This window comes from Triticum urartu, chromosome 6A (genome assembly GCF_056163025.1).
Source record: "Triticum urartu cultivar PI428250 chromosome 6A, HENAU_Tu73, whole genome shotgun sequence".
In the NCBI taxonomy this organism is placed as follows: domain Eukaryota; kingdom Viridiplantae; phylum Streptophyta; class Magnoliopsida; order Poales; family Poaceae; genus Triticum; species Triticum urartu.
The window spans coordinates 558,465,433-558,487,438 of record NC_141878.1 but is presented as its reverse complement, the minus strand read 5'-3'; the positions used below and the strand labels follow the sequence as shown (position 1 = coordinate 558,487,438).

General features: G+C 43.7%; 1 protein-coding gene and 2 pseudogenes across 1 annotated transcript; all 3 read right to left on the bottom strand.

Moving 5' to 3' along the window:
- Window positions 1-3,386: 3,386 nt before the first annotated feature.
- Window positions 3,387-4,110, bottom strand: LOC125516935 (anthranilate O-methyltransferase 1 pseudogene; annotated as a pseudogene).
- Window positions 4,111-6,047: 1,937 nt separating this feature from the next.
- LOC125515024 (anthranilate O-methyltransferase 2-like) lies at window positions 6,048-7,670 on the bottom strand. The gene is made up of 4 exons (XM_048680437.2): window positions 7,550-7,670; window positions 7,045-7,458; window positions 6,566-6,838; window positions 6,048-6,486 (listed from the first exon to the last, which is right to left on the bottom strand). Exons 1-4 carry the CDS (start codon window positions 7,631-7,633, stop codon window positions 6,127-6,129), a joined length of 1,131 nt encoding a protein of 376 aa, XP_048536394.2. The 5' UTR covers window positions 7,634-7,670; the 3' UTR covers window positions 6,048-6,126.
- A 12,624-nt stretch (window positions 7,671-20,294) lies between these two features.
- LOC125512750 (pathogenesis-related protein PRB1-3 pseudogene) lies at window positions 20,295-21,489 on the bottom strand (annotated as a pseudogene).
- Between the last annotated feature and the right edge of the window lie 517 nt (window positions 21,490-22,006).

Sequence of the window (22,006 nt, the reverse complement as noted above, 5' to 3'; positions counted from 1 at the left end):
CCGTGGAAAGCATCATAAAATCCAACCTAAGTTCACACACACAATCACTGACATGTTTATGTCAGCCAAGTCTAAAAGATCTAATGATATGTCAAAACATGCCTTTTGTGTCGAAACCCATGTGGGGTTTGTGACCTTAGTGAAAGAACATGCGGTGCCCCCATGTTTGGTTTTGGTAATTGATGGCAATCACTATGGACTAATGGTTGCCTTGAGTTATATTTGAAGGATTTGTCCATAGGCATTTCTTGAAGTCCATGTGTTGCTTTCAAGGAGTTTATGAGTCGATCAAGGTGCTATTAAGGAATTATTGTAAGATTGGTCATGTGAGTGTTGAGCTTATTGCAAGCATGTCTTGAAGAAGAAGATTGTGTGATCATTCATGTTTACCTTCAAGACATCATCCAAATGAAGAGAGTTGGAAAGATTCAAGGTTGATCGAGACTAAGTCAAGAGTGAATCAAGTTGATCAACTCACAAAGCGTAGAAGATGTACCGAGAGGGATCAAGTGATCCCATGGTATGGTAAGTATTGTCCATTGCGCTTTTGTGTACTAACCCATGGTCTATTGAGAGTTCTATGTGGGGTTAGGTACGTGTTCATGGGCTTGCGTCAAGTGGAAGATATCACTCAACCCATGGAGAGGATGACATCAAGTGGTGATCATCATCAAGATTGTCGTGTGCAAGTTCAAGTGAAGCATCACGAAGAGATCAAGTGCTTGAAGCTTGCCATTCATTGTGGTGTTAATGGACTTTGTGAAGATGTGCCGAAGAGTGGCTCACCCATAGTGGAGTATAGGGAAGCAATCATTTAGTCTTCATTGAGCCAACACAATCAAGAAAGGTGGTCCAACTTGAGGGAGTCAAGATCGTCTTCATCTAGCTCAAGTGGACCATGTGCAAGTCAAAGGTTTGCCCTTGATAGGTTTTCTATTTTACTGGTCTCACGGTGATAGTTGGGAGACCGGGTTTTAGGTTCGATTGTCGTACTATCAAGGGAGGCTCTCGATGAGTAGCTTGATCGTATCATTCATAGAGAGCTCAAACCATTGCATCCTTGCATCATCTTTATTAGTTCTTGTTTGGTTCTTCTCTTTGTGAGTTTTGGAGCTTATGGTCATCTTGGTGACATGCTCGAGTTCATCAAAACGGAGTTCACTCGCATCTTCTATGATGTTTTCGATATTGGAGGTTATGCCGGTTCTTCTCGCTTGGAGGTTTCACTCCTCTATTTGTTGGCATACCTCCCCTGCATCTTCTTACTATAACTAGCCGTTGTTTTGATGCTACTCGTCTTCCTCTATCCAACAAGCTCCAGTTTGCTCAGTTCGGAGCTCTCATGAAGAAGTTATGGCAGTTTTGGGTTTTCTCCCTGTGGTAGTACCGTGGTCGGTAGCGGTAGTACCGCTCCAGTACCGCTCTACTACTATCGCCTCGATTTTGGGTCCTGCACTTTTCGTGTCGGGTTTAGCAGAAGTTGCACGGCAGTAAGGCACGGTAGTACCGCCTATAAGCGGTAGTACCGCTCCGGTCGAGCGGTAGCACCGCTACTGCATTACTGCCGTCGTACTCTGCTCTGCCCTGCCTCATTTGGTCATGTGTTCTGCTCCTCCAGCGGTAGTACCGCTAGGGTGAGCGGTAGTACCACTTACTACTGCCCCAAGGTTTATGTTTTGTTGCTCCATTTCCCTGCTTCTTCCGCCCGAGCGGTAGTACCGCTCGTGTGCGGGCTGAGCACATAACGGTTGGATTTTTCTCCTCCTATAAAAGAGGGTCTTCTTCCCCAATGAACCTTATCTCTTTAGCTCGTGTTCTTCCCCCATTGTTGATCTTCTTCGAGCTTGCTAACTCTCAATCCCTTCATGGATTCTTGCTAGTTTTTAAGGAAAAAGAGAGAGGAGATCTAGATCCACATTTTCACCAATCACTTTCTCCTCTATGTGAAGGGAACCACTTGGATCTAGATCTTGGAGTTCTTCGTGTTCTCTTCTTTGTTCTTCCTTTCATTTTCCTCCCTAGCATTTGTTGCTTTGGTGGGATTTCGGAGAGAAGGACTTGGGCACTCTGTGTGCCCTTGCCACTGCATTTGGTGCATCGGTTTGAGTTCTTCACGGTGATACGTGGAAGTTACAAGTTGAGAAGCTTATTACTCTTGGGTGCTTAGTATCCTTGAGCTTGTTCCTCTTGGGTGCTTGGGTGCCCTAGACGGTTGAGGTCACCGCGGAGCCATATTCCATTGTGGTGAAGCTTCGTGGTGTCGTTGAGGGCCTCCAATTAAGTTGTGGAGGCAGCCCCAACCTTGGTGGTATTCGGAGCTCAATCATTGTGGTGTAAAGCTCCGGGCAAGCGTTGGGGTCTCCAATTAGTCTGTGGAGATTGCCCCGATCAATTTGTACGGGTTCGGTGACCGCCCCCAAGGATTTCCATTTGTACGGATTTGGTGACCGTCCTCAAGGGTCCCTTAGTGGAATCACGGCTTCTTGCATTTGTGCGAGGGCGTGAGGAGATTACGATGGCCTTAGTGACTTCTTGGGGAGCATTGTGCCTCCACACCGCTCCAAACGGAGATTAGCATCCGCAAGGGTGTGAACTTCGAGATACATCGTCGTCTCCGCGTGCCTCGGTTATCTCTTACCCGAGCCCTTTACTTATACACTTTACTTTGTGAGAGCAATATTGTTTCTTGTTATATATCTTGCTATCACATAGTTGTTTATCTTGCTATCACATAATTGTTTATCTTGCTTAGTATAAGTTGTTGGTGCACATAGGTGAGCCTAGCCATTTTAGGTTTTGTGCTTGACAAATTAACCGCTAGGTTTATTCCGCATTTGTTCGAGTCTAAACCGTAATTATTTTAAAACGCCTATTCACCCCCCTCTAGGCGACATCCACGATCTTTCACTTAGCCTTCTTGTGTAGTTTTTGTTTATTTTTTTAAAGAATGGAACTTAGATTTACATGAAGACATTGTGAAGTTACAAATACATGGACCATGTCTTGCTTCATCGAAACAACCTCCGTGACCTCACCAACTAAATGGGAGAGAAGTGTACCATCATATGGAGTATCCGCCTCCTCCTCAATATCGGGGTTACGTGGGGTGCTCAGACATATAGGATAAATCTTTAAACGGTTTATCTTCATATGTTTGAACACCCTGATCGGCAAACCCACAACAACATCATTCTTTCCATAGTGACTCCAACATTGTTTAAGGTAAAAGAAATACGAGAATCCAAAAAGGAAAGAAAAGATTTAGTTGTGGAAGTACATGTCTGGGTGTCCACATAGATGCATCATGTAGATAGAACATAATTTTATTATCAAGGGAGCTGGTAAATACATAAATTACAAGCAAACATGAAACAATCACATATGCCTCAAATCCTTGTTAACAATAGAGTAATGACGGAGTACTTGGTCTTCTCCGTGTCTAGGTGCACCTTGACATTGTATGCAAATTTCTTGAAGAGCTCATCGAGGACAGATTCGCCGAAATGGCTTGCAAACAGGGGCTCCATCACTGCCCTCAAGGTCTTGGATACATTTATGCCACTTTGGACACTGTCGTGCACATCATTGCCTTCCGAATTGTCATAAGGATCCCAGTTGGTCTCAAACAGCTTGATATGATTCATGCGAAACTGTTGGCTTTTCTCAACGATTGCTTTGACTTCTTCCATCGATGGGCCGTACAAAGGTAGATTAAAGGAGTCTAGCTTTTCTTTCTCCACGAGGCCCTGTCATTACCAGTATGCTTTAGCGACAAATTTGAGTCCTGAATTAATTACCAGAAAATGCTATTTTTTATAAGGGCGTTTTATTACTTAAAAATTTTAAGTATTACACCCGACAAATATGCTATATCCTTGTGTAGAGACCTCCTTTGTAGGCATCGCCATGTTTTCTCCCCAGAAATGTGAGCATCATCTGTCGGCCTCCAACTAGTTCTTCGTGTCGCAGCCGGAGGAACAACAACATGTCCTTCTCAAACTGCTCTTGATACATTTTCACCACGGAGGGTGGGGTAGTCACCGCAATGTCGATGTTTCCTTCGTTCAGGTACGGACTTTTCTTGCCCTCTAACCCATTGGGAAGCTGCATGTAACGTGTATACCATTTTGGAGAAAAGTATGTTTTTGGTCCCTCAAGTTCCCACAAAGTATAGACTTGGTCCCTAAAGATTTTTTGGTATGTATTTGGTCCCTCAAGTATCAAAACCGGATAAGTTTGGTCCTAAACCAGATTTTGAGCACGTTGACCGGGTTTGACCACCACAAAACCGCCCGATAAACAGTAAATATGAAAATTGACATTATTTTGAGCTGTCAACTTGGCTCCACCACCCCGACAAACAGCTATATATGAAAAGCCCCCACCAGTTCTCTCCTGGCTGACCAAAGCCATCCGTCGGAGATCCAACGCCCATGTTGTTTTTCTATTTTTCACCCTATAAAAGTCCGCTTCTATTGTAGACTTATTTTTTTCTTTATTATTAAGATTTTACCCCTTTCTGCGGGTGAAGATTTTATACCATTAGAGGGAGTTGGTATTTTACCACACCTTCCTGCTCATCATACTTATGGTTTTGTTTGCTTTAGAGTCTAGAGGTGCCAGCCAAAAAATTGGCATTGACCGAGCGTTGGTTGTCTGTTTGGATAGACACCAGTAATTTGGCTCCCAATGCTTATTTGGGTTTCCTCTTTCAATACTGGCATGGCAAGGTGTGTTGGCCTAGTCTGGCTATATTTTGACGCGCCAATCATTGGCGGGGCAGACACAAGCAGAATATAAACAATGCCAAAGTGCAACTTATATGCATGTTCATTTTTCTTATAGGTAAGCAATGAAGATTACAAAGGCCAAACTTCTGAAGATTGATCGATCCGCAAGTATGATGAGTAGGAAGGGCAGGCAAAATATCAACTTGAGAGTCTAAACAAGAAGTGAAGATTACAAGGCTAATCTTCACTCAAGTTCTGTTTATGGCAACATTTTGCCATTCTGTAATGTTCAGTTATCTTACAGTTTAAATTAGTTCCCTTTTGCCGCCTACAGATTACAGCTACTTTCAATTCAGAGACCAAAGTCTAAAAGACCTTACTTTCAATTGAGTATGGAAGATCATTTGTGACTGAATAAGCTGAATTTTTTAGTCTGTTTGGCCAACACACCTCCATGATATTAAAGCCTCCACCAAATAAGTAAGGGGTGAGGGTTATCCTTTGCTAGGCTAACCAATTCTCATAGAAAGTCAGATTTATTCTTGTCTTGAGCAGGTCCGTAGACTGTCAACACGCTTTGTGTGGAATTGTAAGCTCTATTTCGGGGGTCAGATTTGATCTGAATTTAACCAATCGAAAAGGTTAACAAGTCCATGGTCGTGGTCTGTATTCCAAGCAAGATTCTTCCAGTCCTTCCACGGTGCAGTAGACAATGCCATGTGTAATAGAAACCACTCGACGGATGCTCGAGGACATACTCAAGGAAGTCTTGTATGCCAGCCATGGAAATCGTCACAAAATCCAACCTATGTTCATGCACACAATCACCAACATGTTTATGTCAGCCAAGTCTAAAAGATCGATGCTATTTCAAAACATGCCTTTTGTGTCGAAACCCGTGTGGGGTTTGTGACCTTAGCCTTCTTGTGCAGTTTTCTTTTTCTTTTTTCGAAGAATGGAACTTAGATTTACATGAAGACGCTAGCAAGTTACAAATACATGGACCCATATCTTGCTTCATCCAATCCAACCTCCATGATCTCACCAACTAAATGGGAGAGAAGCGTACCATCTTATGCAGCATCTACCTCCTTCTCCTCCTCAATATCGGGGTTAGGTAGGGTGCTCGGACATATAGGATAAACCTTTAAACGGTTTATCTCCATATGTTTGAACACCCCGACTGGCAAACCCACATCAACATCATTCTTTCCATAGTGACTCCAACGTTCTTTAAGGTAAAAGAAATACGAGAATCCAAAAAAAAGACTTTGTTGTGGAAGTACCTGAGTTGGGTGTCCAAGTAGATGCATCATGTAGATAAAACATAATTTTATTATCAGGGGAGCTGGTAAATACATAAATTGCAAGCACACATGAAACGATCACATAGGCCTCATATTCTTGTTAACGACAGAGTAATGACAGAGTACTTGGTCTTCTCCTTCTTTAGGTGCACCTCGACGTTGTATGCAAATTTCTTGAAGAGCTCGTCGAGGACGGATTCGCCGAAATGGCTTGCAAACAGGGGCTCCATCACTGCCCTCAAGGTCTTGGAGACATTTATGCCACTTTGGACACTGTCACGCACATCATTGCCTTCCGAATCGTCGTAAGGATCCCAGTTGGTCTCGAACAGCTTGATATGATTCATGCGAAACTGCTGGCTTTGATCGACGATTGCTTTGACTTCTTCCATTGATGGGCCGTACAAAGGTAGATTAAAGGAGTCGAGCTTTTCCTTCTCCACGAGGCCCTGTAATTACCAGTATGCTTTAGTAACAGTTTAGAGTTTTGAAATATAAATGCCACAAATATACTATATCCTCGCGTACCTCGTCAACAAGTGATTGCACAGACCGTGAAAGTAGCCCGAGTAGACGGCAGAGACCTCCGCTGTAGGCATCACCATGTTTCCTCCCTAGAAATGTGAGCATCATCTGTCCGCCTGCAACTAGTTCTTCATGTCGCAGACGGAGGAACAACAACATGTCCTTCTCAAACTCCTCTTGGTACATTTTTACCACCGATGGTGGGGTAGTCATCGCAATGTAGATGTTTCCTTTGTTGAGATATGGTCTTTTCTTGCCCTCTAATCCATGGGGAAGCTGTGTATAGCATGTAGCATTTTTTTATAGAGATTCTTATGTAAATTGACATTATTTTGAGCAGTCAACTTGGCTCCATCAATTGACCAACTTTTGCGTATTATTAAGTGGAGCAATGTAGATGACTAAAGGTAAAAAAAATGCAAGCAGTCCTTTTTCTAGCAGCAAGATATGTGAATAAGCCGTGTGTTTGTTAGTGGTGGTACCCGAGAGCGCCAATGCAGGCAATACGACGAGTGAAAGAGGTGAACACTGCTGCGAGGCAGAAGCCTCCTGTAGTAGGAGCTCGGCAACCCGGCGATGAAGAAAGCAGGTATCTCCTCTCCCTTGCGACGACACATACCACCAATCGAGTTCTTGAATCGTTGAACCGATCGAAAGACGCGGTTGAAGTCATTTCCTGGTAAATCATTGAGAAAGAACTGGAGCTCAGCGGTACGGCCACCGAGCTTCTCAAGATGGTCGGCGACCGCTTTGATCACATTGGAGACGAAGAAGAGCGTGTTCTCGCCCGAAGAGCAGCCCAGGTCAACAATGGTCATTGTTGGATGGGGGAGAGCCGCGTACACTTGTGTCACGGCCTCCTGGAGAGCCGGCTTAGTCTCAACCAAGGCATTTTCCTAAGATAAACGGGAAGGGAAATCTTTATGAGCAATTGCAGCTGAATCCAGCAATCAAATTAGGACTGTGAGAAGATATACAGTATGAGACCTGAAGCCTTGAGTTCTTGGCGTAGCTGTTGTCGTCTTCTCCTTCGGCCATATGGAAGTCATGCTCCATCCTCATGACTGCCATTAAGCAGTAAGCCTGATCGCTGCTTTGCTCCCGATCAGAGGAGGACAGTTGAATATATAGAGGAGGAGCAGGAGTGGTTGCAATTCGAGCATTAATATTGTTTGCATGCATGCGTGCGTGTACGGTCACGAACCTGGCCGCGCGGTCGGTTTTCGGACCAGAGGCTTATTCCATATACGGTAAGTGCTCGTCCACCCATGTAGTACTAAATAATTCCGTTTTGGGTAGGCTGCCTCTCCCCTTTTCCCTTGGGTAGGCAACTTGAGCGTTGTTTGCATAATAGCCGCGGACAGAACGGATGAAAGCGATGCTAGATCACCGCGTTGCGCTCATGGCGCATGCGATGACCGGGTTGCGCCCTATGGCGCATGTGAGAGCATCTACATCTGAATATTTTAAATTCTCCTCAAACGTCTGCGAAAACGCCTGGTTAATGCCCGGACAAGAGCGTGGAATCGGAACTCTCATATTATTTCTAATCGTTCGGGCTATCCGCGAACTTTCAGTATTGAGCATAAATATGTAGAAAGGATATAAAGGCTCGCCGACGTGGCCGGTCAGTCCGTCACGGAGGACGCGGCCCACCCGGACCACCTTTTTCTCTTTGTTTATTCTTTATTTTCTTTCTTTCTCTTCTCTTCGATCACCAATCACATGCAAATGATCGGACATATGAGATAGAAAATAAGAAGTGTAGATGTGTGAACAAACAAATAGAGGCTCAAAATAGACACGTCCGGTCACTGATTGGGTGCGTTTGCGAGCATTTATAAGTTAGATTTGCTTTTTTTTAGATTATGAGTCAAATTTGCTTTTTTTGAGATTATGAGTCAGATTTACTAAGTCCGACAATAGATGCTCTGACCTGAAATCACTAATTAAGGAGTACTCATTGCAAAGAGCACTCCACTTTCCCAGGTCGCGACAAGTGGTGCACATGCAGCGCGCCACTTGTCGCAACTTGGGAGTTTTCCCTTTTTTCGTAGATCTGTTTATTCAAAATGTTTTATCTCTTAAACCGTGCGTTCAAATCTCGAACCGTTTTCACCGTTGGATTCATCGCGTCGAGATCTTTAAAACTAGATCCCATGTTGATAGGTTTTGACGAACTTTTTTTTCACGAAAAAACCGGATAAAAAAACCGGGCAAAAAAACCGGACCGGAAGCATGTTTTTTTTTTCATTCCAAAAGAGGCACGTCCGTGCCTCTCGCGAAATCACAACCGTACCTCTCGTGGAAGGAAAAAAAATAGAAAACGCATTTTTTTCGTTTTCGAGAGGCACGGCCGTGACTCTCACGAAAGCACAACCGTATCTCTCGCGAAAGCAAAACCGCGACTCTTGCGAAAGAAAAAAAATAGAAAACGCGTATTTTTTCCCTTTCCGAGAGGCACGGCCGTGACTTTCGCGAAAGCACAACCGTGCCTCTCGCGAAAGCAAAACTGTGACTCTCCCGAAAGAAAAATAAACAAAAAACGCGTTCTGTTTTCCCTTTCCGAGAGGCACGGCTGTGACTCTCGCGAAAGTACAACCGTGCCTTTCGCGGAAGCAAAACCGTGACTCTCGCGAAAGAAAGAAAAAATAGAAAACGCGTTTTTTTTGTTTTCGAAAGGCACAGCCGTGACTCTTGCTAAAGCACAAATGTGCCTCTCGCGGAAGAAAACCGTGACTTTCGCGAAAGGAAAAAAAAACGCGTTTTTTCGCGCATAAAAATTTTTTTTGATCGAAAAGCTAAGAAAGACCGGGGAAAAACCAAAACGTCGAAAACCCCGGAAAAAAAACCGTTTCAAAAGACGAAAACACGTGCGGAAAAATAAAAAAACAAAATCCGAAGGGAGCGTCCAGAGCGCGACACGTGGCAAATGGCTGAGAGCACGCCAAGTGGCGCTGATCGTTGCGAGGCTCCCGAAGGAGCGCTCGTTAACTAGTTGCTCCCTGCTCTGACCAGGCCATCTCTTTAACTAGAACGCAACATCATGTCCTAAATCTGTCTTGCTGACAGTGGAATTGGTTTTTTCTAGGCTGACAGTGGAATTGGTTATACACATTCAATGCTAATCCGGTTCAGTGGCCCTTCTCATTTCTCAGCTCAATATCATTTAGGATTTCATGGTGTGGCCCAATTAGTGAATCTGATTGTGTTGCAACAGGAGCACCTTTAGTGGCGAATTGCCGCCAAAATGCGCATTGGCCCATGACTCACAAAGCTCCCACTCGCTCGCTCCTTTGCTGCTGGCTCATCTGGAAAAAACGGCTATCTGTTTTTTGTTAGTTTTGAAAAGGTTGTGAAAAAACACAGATTTTAAAAATGTTCATGGATTTTAAAATTTGTTCATGAATTGTAAAACATATTCACAATTTCAAAAATCTTCCCGCGTTTTGGAAATGTTCTTGAAATAAAACATATTGGCATTTTTCTAAAACATGGCTTTGAAAATGGTCACAATTTTAAAAATTGTATGCAAATTTTAAAAATGTTCATGAATTTAAAAAAATTCGCAAATTTGAAATACGTTTACTAATTTGAAATATGTTCACAAACTTTATAAAATTTTCATTCATTTAAAACATATAAAAGGAGAAAGAAAATATTGAAGATGGAAATATAAAAAATGAAAGAAGGAAAAAGTAAACTGAAAATGAAAAAAATAATAAAACAGAAAAGAAACCTAATAACCTTTTTTTGTGAATCAATAACCTAGGAGAGAAAACACATCTATATCTATATCTATACCAACATAAAAATACACAAAGGGGCAGATCCAATTAATCTCCGCCATCAAATCATATCAATCCAACGACCTAGATTGCTTCAATATCGAGCGCTCAACACGTTTAGCATGCAGTTAATTTCATGCCAAATATAGTGATAATCACATAATAACACGCAAATAATATCCTATTTAATATCCGCATGCACTTAATATACTTCCAAATTAACGTGTATTGATCTAAACTATTCACATAAAAAACGTGCATTGCACGTACACATTGGCTAGTAAATGAAAAGAAGAAGAAAATGGTCGGAACCTTCTCAAAACCAGGTGGAACCTTCCCCAAACCGGGAAACAACACCACAAGGGCCGAGAGGTGTGCATACATGGGCCGGCCCATTACCTAAAGAACACTGCAATGAGTGTGTGTGTTGTATGATTTACTAAGTATCCCTGCAATGAGTGTGTGTTTTGTATGATTTATTGCAATGTGTGTTTTGCCTAAAAAAACTAAGTATCCCAAACATTGTGAAGTTAGAGTAATAAAGCGTTGAGATTCCTAAAAAACTAAGTAGTAAGTTTCACTAAAAAAAGATAAGTTTCGCTAAAAAAACTAAGTAGTTAGTATGTCCCACCCCTAAAAAACTAAGTATATCCCAAAATGAGCGGGAAATAGGATTTTTCATGTTGTGCTAACATTGATAATATTCTTAACTCTCCTTTTGCGGTTCACTAAAAAAACTGTTTTTTGAAGTCATGCACTAGTAGAAAAAGGGTCAAATGTGAAGCACATTAGTGCCGGTTTGAATTTGAGCCGGCACTAATGTAACCATTAGTGCCGGTTCCAACGGCTAGGCGGGCGGGCATCATTAGTACCGGTTCGTGGGTAACCTTTAGTACCGGTTCATGCCACGAACCGGTACTAATGAGGCTGTGTCAGGCTATGGTCAGTCTGGGGCCCCCACGAAGACCTTTAGTACCGGTTCATGCCATGAACCGGTACTAGAGTTTCTTTGTAAGCTGATTTTTAGTCCCACCTCGCCAAGAGAGAGGCAGTATGAGCGGTTTATAAGCTGTGAGTGCACAGACAATGACGAAGAGTTGCAATGCTCACCTACATGTTGATTAGCTTCAAGCCTTGTGGAATAGCATAGATTGCACTGAGCTATGTGCAGTGCAGTCTACACTATACCGAATGACTTGAAGCAAATTAACCAGCATTGCATCTCTTTTTTTATTTTTAATAACTTATTTGAACTCCGGACTTCTTTTGTGTTCAGTATGCAGCATTCAAAGCGACGTCATCAATTTCCAACATGTTCTGACATCATTTGTTGTTTTTCGGTCATTTACCTAATTGTTTAGAGAGCTAAATGACCGTGAAATTAAAAATCACTACAAAATGAATCCTGAAACTGTTGAAACTTGGCATGGTATCATCATATCACCCGCATAGCATGCGCGAAAGACTAGAGAGGGTCACGGCAAAAACTGGACGCACTTCGTGTACAAACTGGAAAAACTCTTTCGGAGTATCAGGGTTTCAGACGAGAACTCATCTGTTACACGGCTACTTCAATGTTTTTTAAACTTATTTGAACTCCAGACTTCTTTTGTGTTCAGTATGCAGCATTCAAAGCGACGTCATCAATTTCCAACATGTTCTGACATCATTTGTTGTTTTTCGGTCATTTACTTAATTGTTTAGAGAGCTAAATGACCATGAAATTGAAAATCACTACAAAATGAATCCTGAAAATGTTGAAACTTGGCATTGGTATCATCATATCACCCGCATAGCATGCGCGAAAGAGTAGAGAGGGTCACGGCAAAAACTGGACGCACTTCGTGTACAAACTGGACATACTCTTTCGGAGTATCAGGGTTTCGGACGAGAACTCATCTGTTACACGGCCACTTCAATGTTTTTTAAACTTATTTGAACTCCGGACTTCTTTTGTGTTCAGTATGCAGCATTCAAAGCGACGTCATCAATTTCCAACATGTTCTGACATCATTTATTGTTTTTCGGTCATTTACCTAAATGTTTAGAAAGCTAAATGACCGTGAAATTGAAAATCACTACAAAATGAATCCTGAAAATGTTGAAACTTGGCATGGTATCATCATATCACCCGCATAGCATGCGCGAAAGAGTAGAGAGGGTTACGGCAAAAACTGGACGCACTTCGTGTACAAACTGGACATACTCTTTCGGAGTATCAGGGTTTCGGACGAGAACTCATCTGTTACACGGCCACTTCAATGTTTTTAAACTTATTTGAACTCCGGACTTCTTTTGTGTTCAGTATGCAGCATTCAAAGCGACGTCATCAATTTCCAACATGTTCTGACATCATTTGTTGTTTTCGGTCATTTACCTAATTGTTCAGTATGCAGCATTCAATTTCCAGAAGAAAATAAATAGAATAAAAGAAATAATGCAGAAAATAAAAAACTATACAAAAAATTACTCAAAAATAAATAATGCAGAAAAGAAAAAACTATATAAAAAACTACTCAAAAATAAATAGAAGAAAAATAAATAATGCAGAAAATAAAAAACTATATAAAAAATTTGTTAGCGCGCTGCCCAGTGGGCCTGCCAGACCTAGGGTGTGCAAATGCAGGCCCAGAAGGGCCAGTAGGCTCACAGGGCAGCGCGCCCTAGTTAATAAGGCCCAGAAGCCTGCTATATAGAGAAGCTCGAAGGAGCAGCCGCGGCTGGGTTTATAAACCAGTGCGGCTGCCCTTCGCTCGACGAGGTGGGACTAAACATTGTGCAAGGCAGCGCACAACCTTTAGTACCGGTTGGTGGCTCCAACCGGTACTAAAGGGGGGGTCTTTAGTACCGGTTCGTGGCACGAACCGGTACTAAAGGGGCCGTTTCCCGCCCCTTGGCCTGGCGAAAATTGGCCTTTAGTACCGGTTGGTGGCTCCAACCGGCACTAAAGACCCCTCCTATATATATGGAACCTACGAAAAAATCAGTTCATCGACCACCAGTAGTTCTTCTCGATCCAAACTTCTTCGCCGCGCGCCCGTCGCCCCATCGCGCGCCGCCCTCGCCGCCCCCGCCGCCCGTCGCCGTCACCGCCCGACCCGTCGCCCCCGCCGCGCCCGTATGTCGCCGCCGCCTCTCGCCCGCCGCGCCCGTCCCCTCGTCGTCGCCCGCCGCCGCCCGTACGCCGCCGTCCCCCGGTCGTACGTACACACACACACACATACACACACACATTGTTAATTTTTACTTATTTTCTATTTTCTGTTGTTTAGATTAATGTTAGATAAATTACGTAGATAATAATATTAGAATGTTAATGGTTAGATGAATTATATGGAAAAGATGTTAAATATTAATGTCAAATATATTTTACATGAATTAGAACAAGTTGAACTAGTTGAATTAGTATAGCTAGATATTAATTAGGTATATATATGAGATTATTTGAACTAGTTGAATTAATATAACTAGTTTATTTTTAGTATGAAAATTAATAGAACAAGTTTATTTTTAGTAAGAAAATTTAGGTATATGAGATTTGATGATCTAATCAAAATATTACTATATAGAACTGTTGGGGAACGTAGCATAAATTCAAAATTTTCCTACGTGTCACCAAGATCTATATATGGAGTCATCTAGCAACGAGGGAGGAGTGGATCTACATACCCTTGTAGATCGCGCGCGGAAGCGTTCAAGAGAACGGGGTTGATGGAGTCGTACTCGTCGTGATCCAAATCACCGATGATCCTAGCGCCGAACGGACAGCACCTCCGCGTTCAACACACGTACGGAGCAGCGACGTCTCCTCCTTCTTGATCCAGCAAGGGGGAAGAAGAGGTTGATAGAGATCCAGCAGCATGACGGCGTGGTGGTGGAAGTAGCGGGATTCCAACAGGGCTTCGCCAAGCGCTGCGGGAGGAGGGAGATGTGTCATGGGAGGGAGAGGGAGGCGCCAGGGCTTAGGTTGGGCTGCCCTCCCTTCCCCCCACTATATATAGGGCCAAGGGAGAGGGGGAGGCGCAGCCTTGGCCCTTCCTCCAAGGAAGGGTGCGGCCAGGGAGGAGTCCCTCCTCCCCAAGGCACCTCGAAGGTGCCTTCCCCCTTTAGGACTCTTCCTCTCCCTTGATTCTTGGCGCATGGGCCTCTTGGGGCTGGTGCCCTTGGCCCATATAGGCCAAGGCGCACCCCCTACAGCCCATGTGGCCCCCCGGGGCAGGTGGCCCCACCCGGTGGACCCCCAGGACCCTTCCGGTGTACCGGTGACCCCGAAACTTGTCCCGATGGCCGAAATAGCACTTCCTATATATAATTCTTTACCTCCGGACCATTCCGGAACTCCTCGTGACGTCCGGGATCTCATCCGGGACTCCGAACAACTTTCGGGTTACCGCATACTAATATCTCTATAACCCTAGCGTCACCGAACCTTAAGTGTGTAGACCCTACGGGTTCGGGAGACATGCAGACATGACCGAGACGTTCTCCGGTCAATAACCAACAGCGGGATCTGGATACCCATGTTGGCTCCCACATGTTCCACAATGATCTCATCGGATGAACCACGATGTCAAGGACTTAATCAATCCCGTATACAATTCCCTTTGTCTAGCGGTACGATACTTGCCCGAGATTCGATCGTCGGTATCCCGATACCTTGTTCAATCTCGTTACCGGCAAGTCTCTTTACTCGTTTCGTAACACATCATCCCGTGATCAACTCCTTGATCACATTGTGCCCGTTATGATGATGTCCTACCGAGTGGGCCCAGAGATACCTCTCCGTTTACACGGAGTGACAAATCCCAGTCTTGATTCGTGCCAACCCAACAGACACTTTCGGAGATACCCGTAGTGCATCTTTATAGTCACCCAGTTACGTTGTGACGTTTGGCACACCCAAAGCACTCCTACGGTATCCGGGAGTTGCACAATCTCATGGTCTAAGGAAATGATACTTGACATTAGAAAAGCTTTAGCATACGAACTACATGATCTTGTGCTAGGCTTAGGATTGGGTCTTGCCCATCACATCATTCTCCTGATGATGTGATCCCGTTATCAATGACATCCAATGTCCATGGTCAGGAAACCGTAACCATCTATTGATCAACGAGCTAGTCAACTAGAGGCTTACTAGGGACACGGTGTTGTCTATGTATCCACACATGTTTCTGAGTTTCCTATCAATACAATTCTAGCATGGATAATAAACGATTATCATGAACAAGGAAATATAATAATAACCAATTTATTATTGCCTCTAGGGCATATTTCCAACAAGAACTACCTACTTTATTTTAGTAAGAAATTAATAGAACTAGTTTATTTTTAGTAAATTCTTAGTTGAATTAATAGAACTAGTTTATTTAGTTGAATTAATAGAACTAGTAAGTGTTTAATGTTTCACCTATATATGAACATATATGTTAGATATTAGATGAATTAGTTCAATTAATTAGTTGAACTAGTTAGTTGATTTAGTTTAATTAATTAGGTATATTCTTCGTAAGTGCTTAGTTGAACTAGTTGAATTAACAGAATTTGTTGAATTAATAGAACTAATAAGTGTTTAATGTTTCACCTATGAACATAGGAATGTCGTGTGACGACGAACACGATTTTATTATGTGTGAATACTGCGAAGACCAGCGCGGCATGTGCGGCCAAAATTTTCTAGTTGATCATAGACGCTTCAGCATCAAGCTGGATGAGAACTTCGAAGTGGATACAGTAAGTCACAACGACAAGTCTTTTTTCGTAATTAAGCATGACTTATGCTTCATTTTGCTTCACCTTTTAATTTTAATTTTTCACTATTTTAATAGCGTATCCCCTGCCATGCAAGATTTTTTGTCTTGGATAAGATAGGTTTCAGTCCTAACGAAACTATGGAGGTAAAAAGAGTTTACTTGAAGACCGAGCATGGTTATACCTTCAACGTCAAATTATACAATGCAGACACATACACCTATTTTGAATGCAAAACTTGGCAAGCACTATGCAAGGCTTATGCATTTAAGCCTGATATGGTTATCACCTTTGATATTCGTCCGGAAGATGATATTGAAGGTAATAGAGACATCTGGGTCGATGTGCAGACGCCTCCAGTTCTACCATTATGTAAGTTTCTCAACCATATTTATGTCTTCGATATGAGATTATTTGAACCAGTTGAATAATTAATGGATCTCAATTAATATTGACAGCTTACTTCCAGTCAAGCAAACATGTCCGGCGCTTGGTAGACAGGACCATCCACTGTTCCGGGGCTGAACTAAACTGCGAGGAGACAAGTCATTATGTTTCATGGCTTGAGGATCTTGATGCTGTCAAGACAAATTTCTTTACTGCACTTAGAAATGTTAGTACTCAAAACGTGCGACCAATAGTGTTCGTACTGAACTACGGTCACATATATTTAGGAAAGATGGTAAGATTTCTACTATTTCTTCTCAGTGCATCTTTTGCATACATTATTTTTTTAAGCTAAACTTCATTGCTAAGTATGTTACTATACGATGTTCTTCAACAGGGACTCCCGATGAATGTTGTGCCTGATTGGATCGAGACTAAAGGTACCATGAATATTGTTAGCTTACGGCCAAGATATCCTACAATGCACTTTAGTGCATTCAGGATTTCTAATAGCGAGGAATGCTTAATAGTAAAAGACTGGAGCAAAATTGTGAACGATCACAGAGAAGTACTAGGGGACGGCAATCAGAAGCGCAACCCACGATTAGGAGATAGGTTCATCTGCATGCTCCAATATGATGAATCAGCAAAGCTATACATGTTCTATGCTATTTTACCTGAGAGAGAGCATCATGAGTGATTAATTAGCTAGTTCATGCTCTTAGTACTTGTACTCTCATGTCCGTGTTCTTCGTCCTGAACTTAATCTCAAACAGTGATTTGCTTTTGTGATGTTATGAACGCTTATAATATCATTACCATGTTGAACTCGATGATATCTTTGCTATGAAAACCGTTGGTGATGATATATATGATGCAAGAGTTTTTATATTAATTAATATGATGATGATGATGATGATGAGTTATTATATCATTTATGAAAGAAATTGCATATTAGTTTCAACTGGATGGATTCTAGCTAAGTGATCAAGTATATATATGCCATATCCATATTACCTCGATCACTTAAGTAGGTGATCAAGTATATATAATATGGATATGACATATACTTGATGACTTAGCTAGGATCCACACGCATCCAGTCAAACTAATCACCTAATGATTTAACAACTCATTATAATGTAAAACAATCACTAAATTAAATTGAAAATACATAATTAAAGTAAAAAAACCAAAACACACCAAAACATTTAGTACCGATTGGTGTTACCAACCGGTACTAATGTCCTACGCGCCCACGGAGCTGGCTCGTGCCACGTGTTTGCCCTTTAGCACCGGTTCGTGCTGAACCGGTACTAAAGGGGGGGGGGCTTTAGTGCCCACAATTTAGTGCCGGTTACCGAACCGGCACTAAAGCCCCTTACGAACCGGTGCTATTGCCCGGTTCTGCACTAGTGATGGTATTCTTAACTGTGGTGAAAGAATGACACGTGTAAAGTTATGTGCTATCGCTCTGCTAAAATACGAGTTAACGTGTGAAAATCATGCAGCAAATACACTAAAATAATAAATTGAAAACCAATAGTATCCTTAAATGGAAATGGAGTTTACTTGAACAAAATCAACACCAACGAGATAAAATGTACAAGGAAAATGTGTACGACACGAACAAGTCTATCACATCACATCATCTCATGCTACTGCTTCTACATAAATTGTATTGTGTGGCCATGTTTTACAAGAGAGAACAATATTGATGCAACAATAACAATTCCCAGCGGATGAGATAACAACAAAGGGGGTCATAGCTCGACCTAGGCAGGAGTGTGCCATGTCGGAGCCACGACATGCCATAGGTGGGTGGGGGCGAGGACGACCTAGGTGGGAGTGTGTCATGTCAGAGCAGTGACGTGCTACAGACAAAGGGGCAAGGGCAACCTGGCGCGACATGGCGGTGTCGATCTGGGCCAAAAGAGGCTGAGGGGTGGTCCGGTGGTGTCCTATGCTGAGCTCGTTAGTGATGCTGATCTAGGGGGAAGGGGACAATGTGAAGCACCAGATACCTCCAATGCTCCATGACTCGAGGCAATGGTTGCCCATCGTGAGAGGAGGGCAAGAACTGCCTGAAAAGCTCCCTCCACGCATGTCGTCGCCATCTTCTTATCTTATACTCTCAATTTCCTCCCAAATTGAGATAGGCCTAGGAGAGTGGTGACTCTATTTTATATACTATTTTTCGAGGGTATTTAGCTTGGTTTAACCAAGGGTTTTTCCTCTTCACAGACGAATATTTATCGAAACTAGAGAAACCTCGTATTCTTGATTGATTTTCAGGACCAGATACTTCTAGAAGGATATAAAACCATACTTGGGTGATTGAGGGGGAAATATATATTTTTCTCTTAGGAACAAACTGCATATCACGTCAATATAAGAGAAGAAGACACGTCATATGAGCGTGACTGCTTGTATAGTTGGTCGTACTAAGAGCCGTCGCCTTCCCCTCATCTAAACTAGCAACTTCCGTAGCTAGGAGACACACAACAGAACAACGGGGGAGGCAAAGACAACGACCAGAGTAGAGGAAGAGAGATCCAGGTGAGAATCGCTCCACCCTTATCCATTCCGGTTCCTTTACACCGACATCCTCCATTACATGACCGACAACACCACCATTAGAGAAAGATTCCAACTTATAAGCTTAAGGTTCATAAACTGTATTCATACTTTGACCTAGAGATCCTAATATGGTTAATCATTCATCTTCGTGACAAACTACCATAAAACCGAGATGATTCCTTTTATTTGATCTATGTGTTTTGTTATTATTTACCTCTCATCTGCGAGTAATTCCCCTGGGCATGGGAGATGTAAGGGGTTGGTAAGATGTGTTTGTCCATGTTCCTTATCTTGATAATCTTGTGGGATTAGTTTGATGACTGGTTATTAGGTTGATTATCCTTGGCATTCATAATGCTTGTTCTCCAATTTAAGGGACCAGAGAACATGATTGAGAGATTTACAAGGGTAAGCACTTATTGTCCATGACTATAGAGTTACCGTTGACCCTTCGAAGCAAATACTTGCATGCAGCTGCCGACAACTTGATAAAACTGGTACATTGTGTGCTCATGCTCGTATCTTGGTTTGATGAATATCAAGTCATTACCTTCATAATATGTGTTAAAGTGATGGGCACGAGAAGCACATAGTGGAACAATATAGGACAACAAGGTAATCAATATGATAAAAGAAACAAATATGAATGCAGTGCTTCGCTATGGATTTATGTCCCACAAAATTTTCAGATTGAGCAGCCAACTTTCTAGAATGCACCGTGTTGTAGACAACAATGTTAACATCCTTGGTAAGCAAACTGAAAATAAAAAACAATGCATGTACAAGCAATTACAAGTATATCCATGTACAGTTCCCACAAATGTTAGTCCACCAAAAGACTCTTTGATTAATGTAGCCTAAAAAAATGGAGGTTGGAGCGAAAAAATCAAAACGACAAATAACTTGGCTCGATGAGACGCACATGGCTAAGAAAAAATAGATAAACAAAGTTAGATCGCGGTTTGGGGAGGAGTTGGGGAATGATGATGCACATGCACAGGCAGCCTATATGTTGGTAATAACAATTGTGTTCAACTCCCTCCGTTCCTAAATATTTGTCTTTCTAGATATTTAGAAAGACAAATATCCGCAATGAAGATTACAAGGCCAATCCTTGCTTCACTCAGTCAACTTCTGCCTATGGCAACACTTTGCCATTCTGTAATGTTCAGTTATGTTACAGTTGAAATCAGTTCTCTATCTAAGTTGAGAGTCTAAACAAGCAATGAAGATTACAAAGCCAATCTTCACTCAACTTCTGATTATGGCAACATTTGCCATTCTGTAATGTTCAGTTATGCTACAGCTTAAATCAGTTCCCTCCTGCCACCTGCAGATTACGACGACTTCCAATTCAGTGATCCAAGTCTAAAAATTTCAGCTCATTCAGTCACAGCAATGACATTGAGTTACGTACATCCATCTCTATTTGTCACACTCAATTCAGTCACGACGGTGACACTATCATTATCTGCTCTCAAATTGGAGTAGTTTACAATATGCTCCTAGAGTCTCGACAGGAACAGCACTGCCATGACAGACAGCGCTGAGGCCAGTGTCATATGGCAGTAGTATATGCTCCTAGAATGTCGCGCCGCAGCTCGCCGGCGGGCCGGGTCAGTAGGGCCGCTCCCCGACGACGTTCCCCGGCGGGTAGTAGTTGCAGGTGATGAAGACGCCGCCGTCGTCGCAGACGACGCGCGCGCAGCCGACGTAGGCGGTGCGGCGCCACACGATCTGCGTGTAGTGGCCGCACTCCCGGCCGGGCGCGCACGCGTTGGCGGCGTACGAGTAGTCCACGCCCTCCGCCGCCCAGTCCTTCACGGCATCCCCGGGCCGCCACGCCGCGCCGGCGCCGCCCCAGAAGATGTTCTCGCCCAGCGCGAACTGGCCCTCCGGGAACGAGTGCCGCAGCGCGCAGTCCGCCCGGCGCTGCGACGCCCACGACCGCGCGTACGACTCCAGCCGCGGCGACCACGCCAGCGGCAGCTCCCACCGCGCCATCCGCACCGCGTTGTGGTAGTAGAGGAACTCCGCCGCCTCCGCCCACGCGCCGAGGCCGCCCAGCGCCGCGCCGGCCGCGGCGCCGTCTCCCCCGCCGTCGCAGTCCGCGCACCGCGCTGCCGAGGCGTTGTACACCGTCGCGTTGTACTTGTGGTGGGCTCCCGGCGCCGTCGCCGTGGCATGTGCTCCCCGGAGTAGTAGGCAAAGGCAATGGATGTGGAGGCTGGAGACGAGCAGAGCGGCGAGAGGCTTCATGGTTTCTCACTCCCCCTGATTCTCCAGAGTAGTGGTCAGTGGAGTGTGGGTGCGTTCTGGAGCAGAGCTGGGATTGGATGAAGCGACCCAAAAATATATGTACTGCGAGCTCACAGACACAGAGCAACACGCGATTCGTTTGTCTTTTGCATTGGGCGCGCGCCCGTGACCGTGAGAGCGGCGGCCGCTTGATAATTGCATTTCATCAAGCTGGGTTGTGCCATGAGCACTGCTACATGAACAACATTTACCCGACGATATATGCACGACATGCATATCAAGCCATCCATAGACAAAGCTAAAGCAGCAGCTAACGGCTGGATTAGCCATCGTCCGAGTGTCGTTCAGCGCTGTATCATCTGTGAAGTATTTCCGTTGTGTCATCTTGTGTGCTACTCCAACTTGGGTCGTGGCGACATGGATTCTGCGAGGACGAAACATTCCTACGTATGCATGCACTAGGTGCTTGTGTAAATTTCCGTGACACATTCCCACGGACAGAGCGTTTATGGCACAGTGTTGACCGCTGGGGTTGCCAGAGGTACGTAGGACGGGTAGGTGGATCCGTGGATCAGCACTCACTACCGCATAACTGCCATGTCGTCGGTAAGACTCGACTGCGAGATTCACACATTTTCCCCATGCGATACTTGTACTGATCGGTGATCACATTCGATAA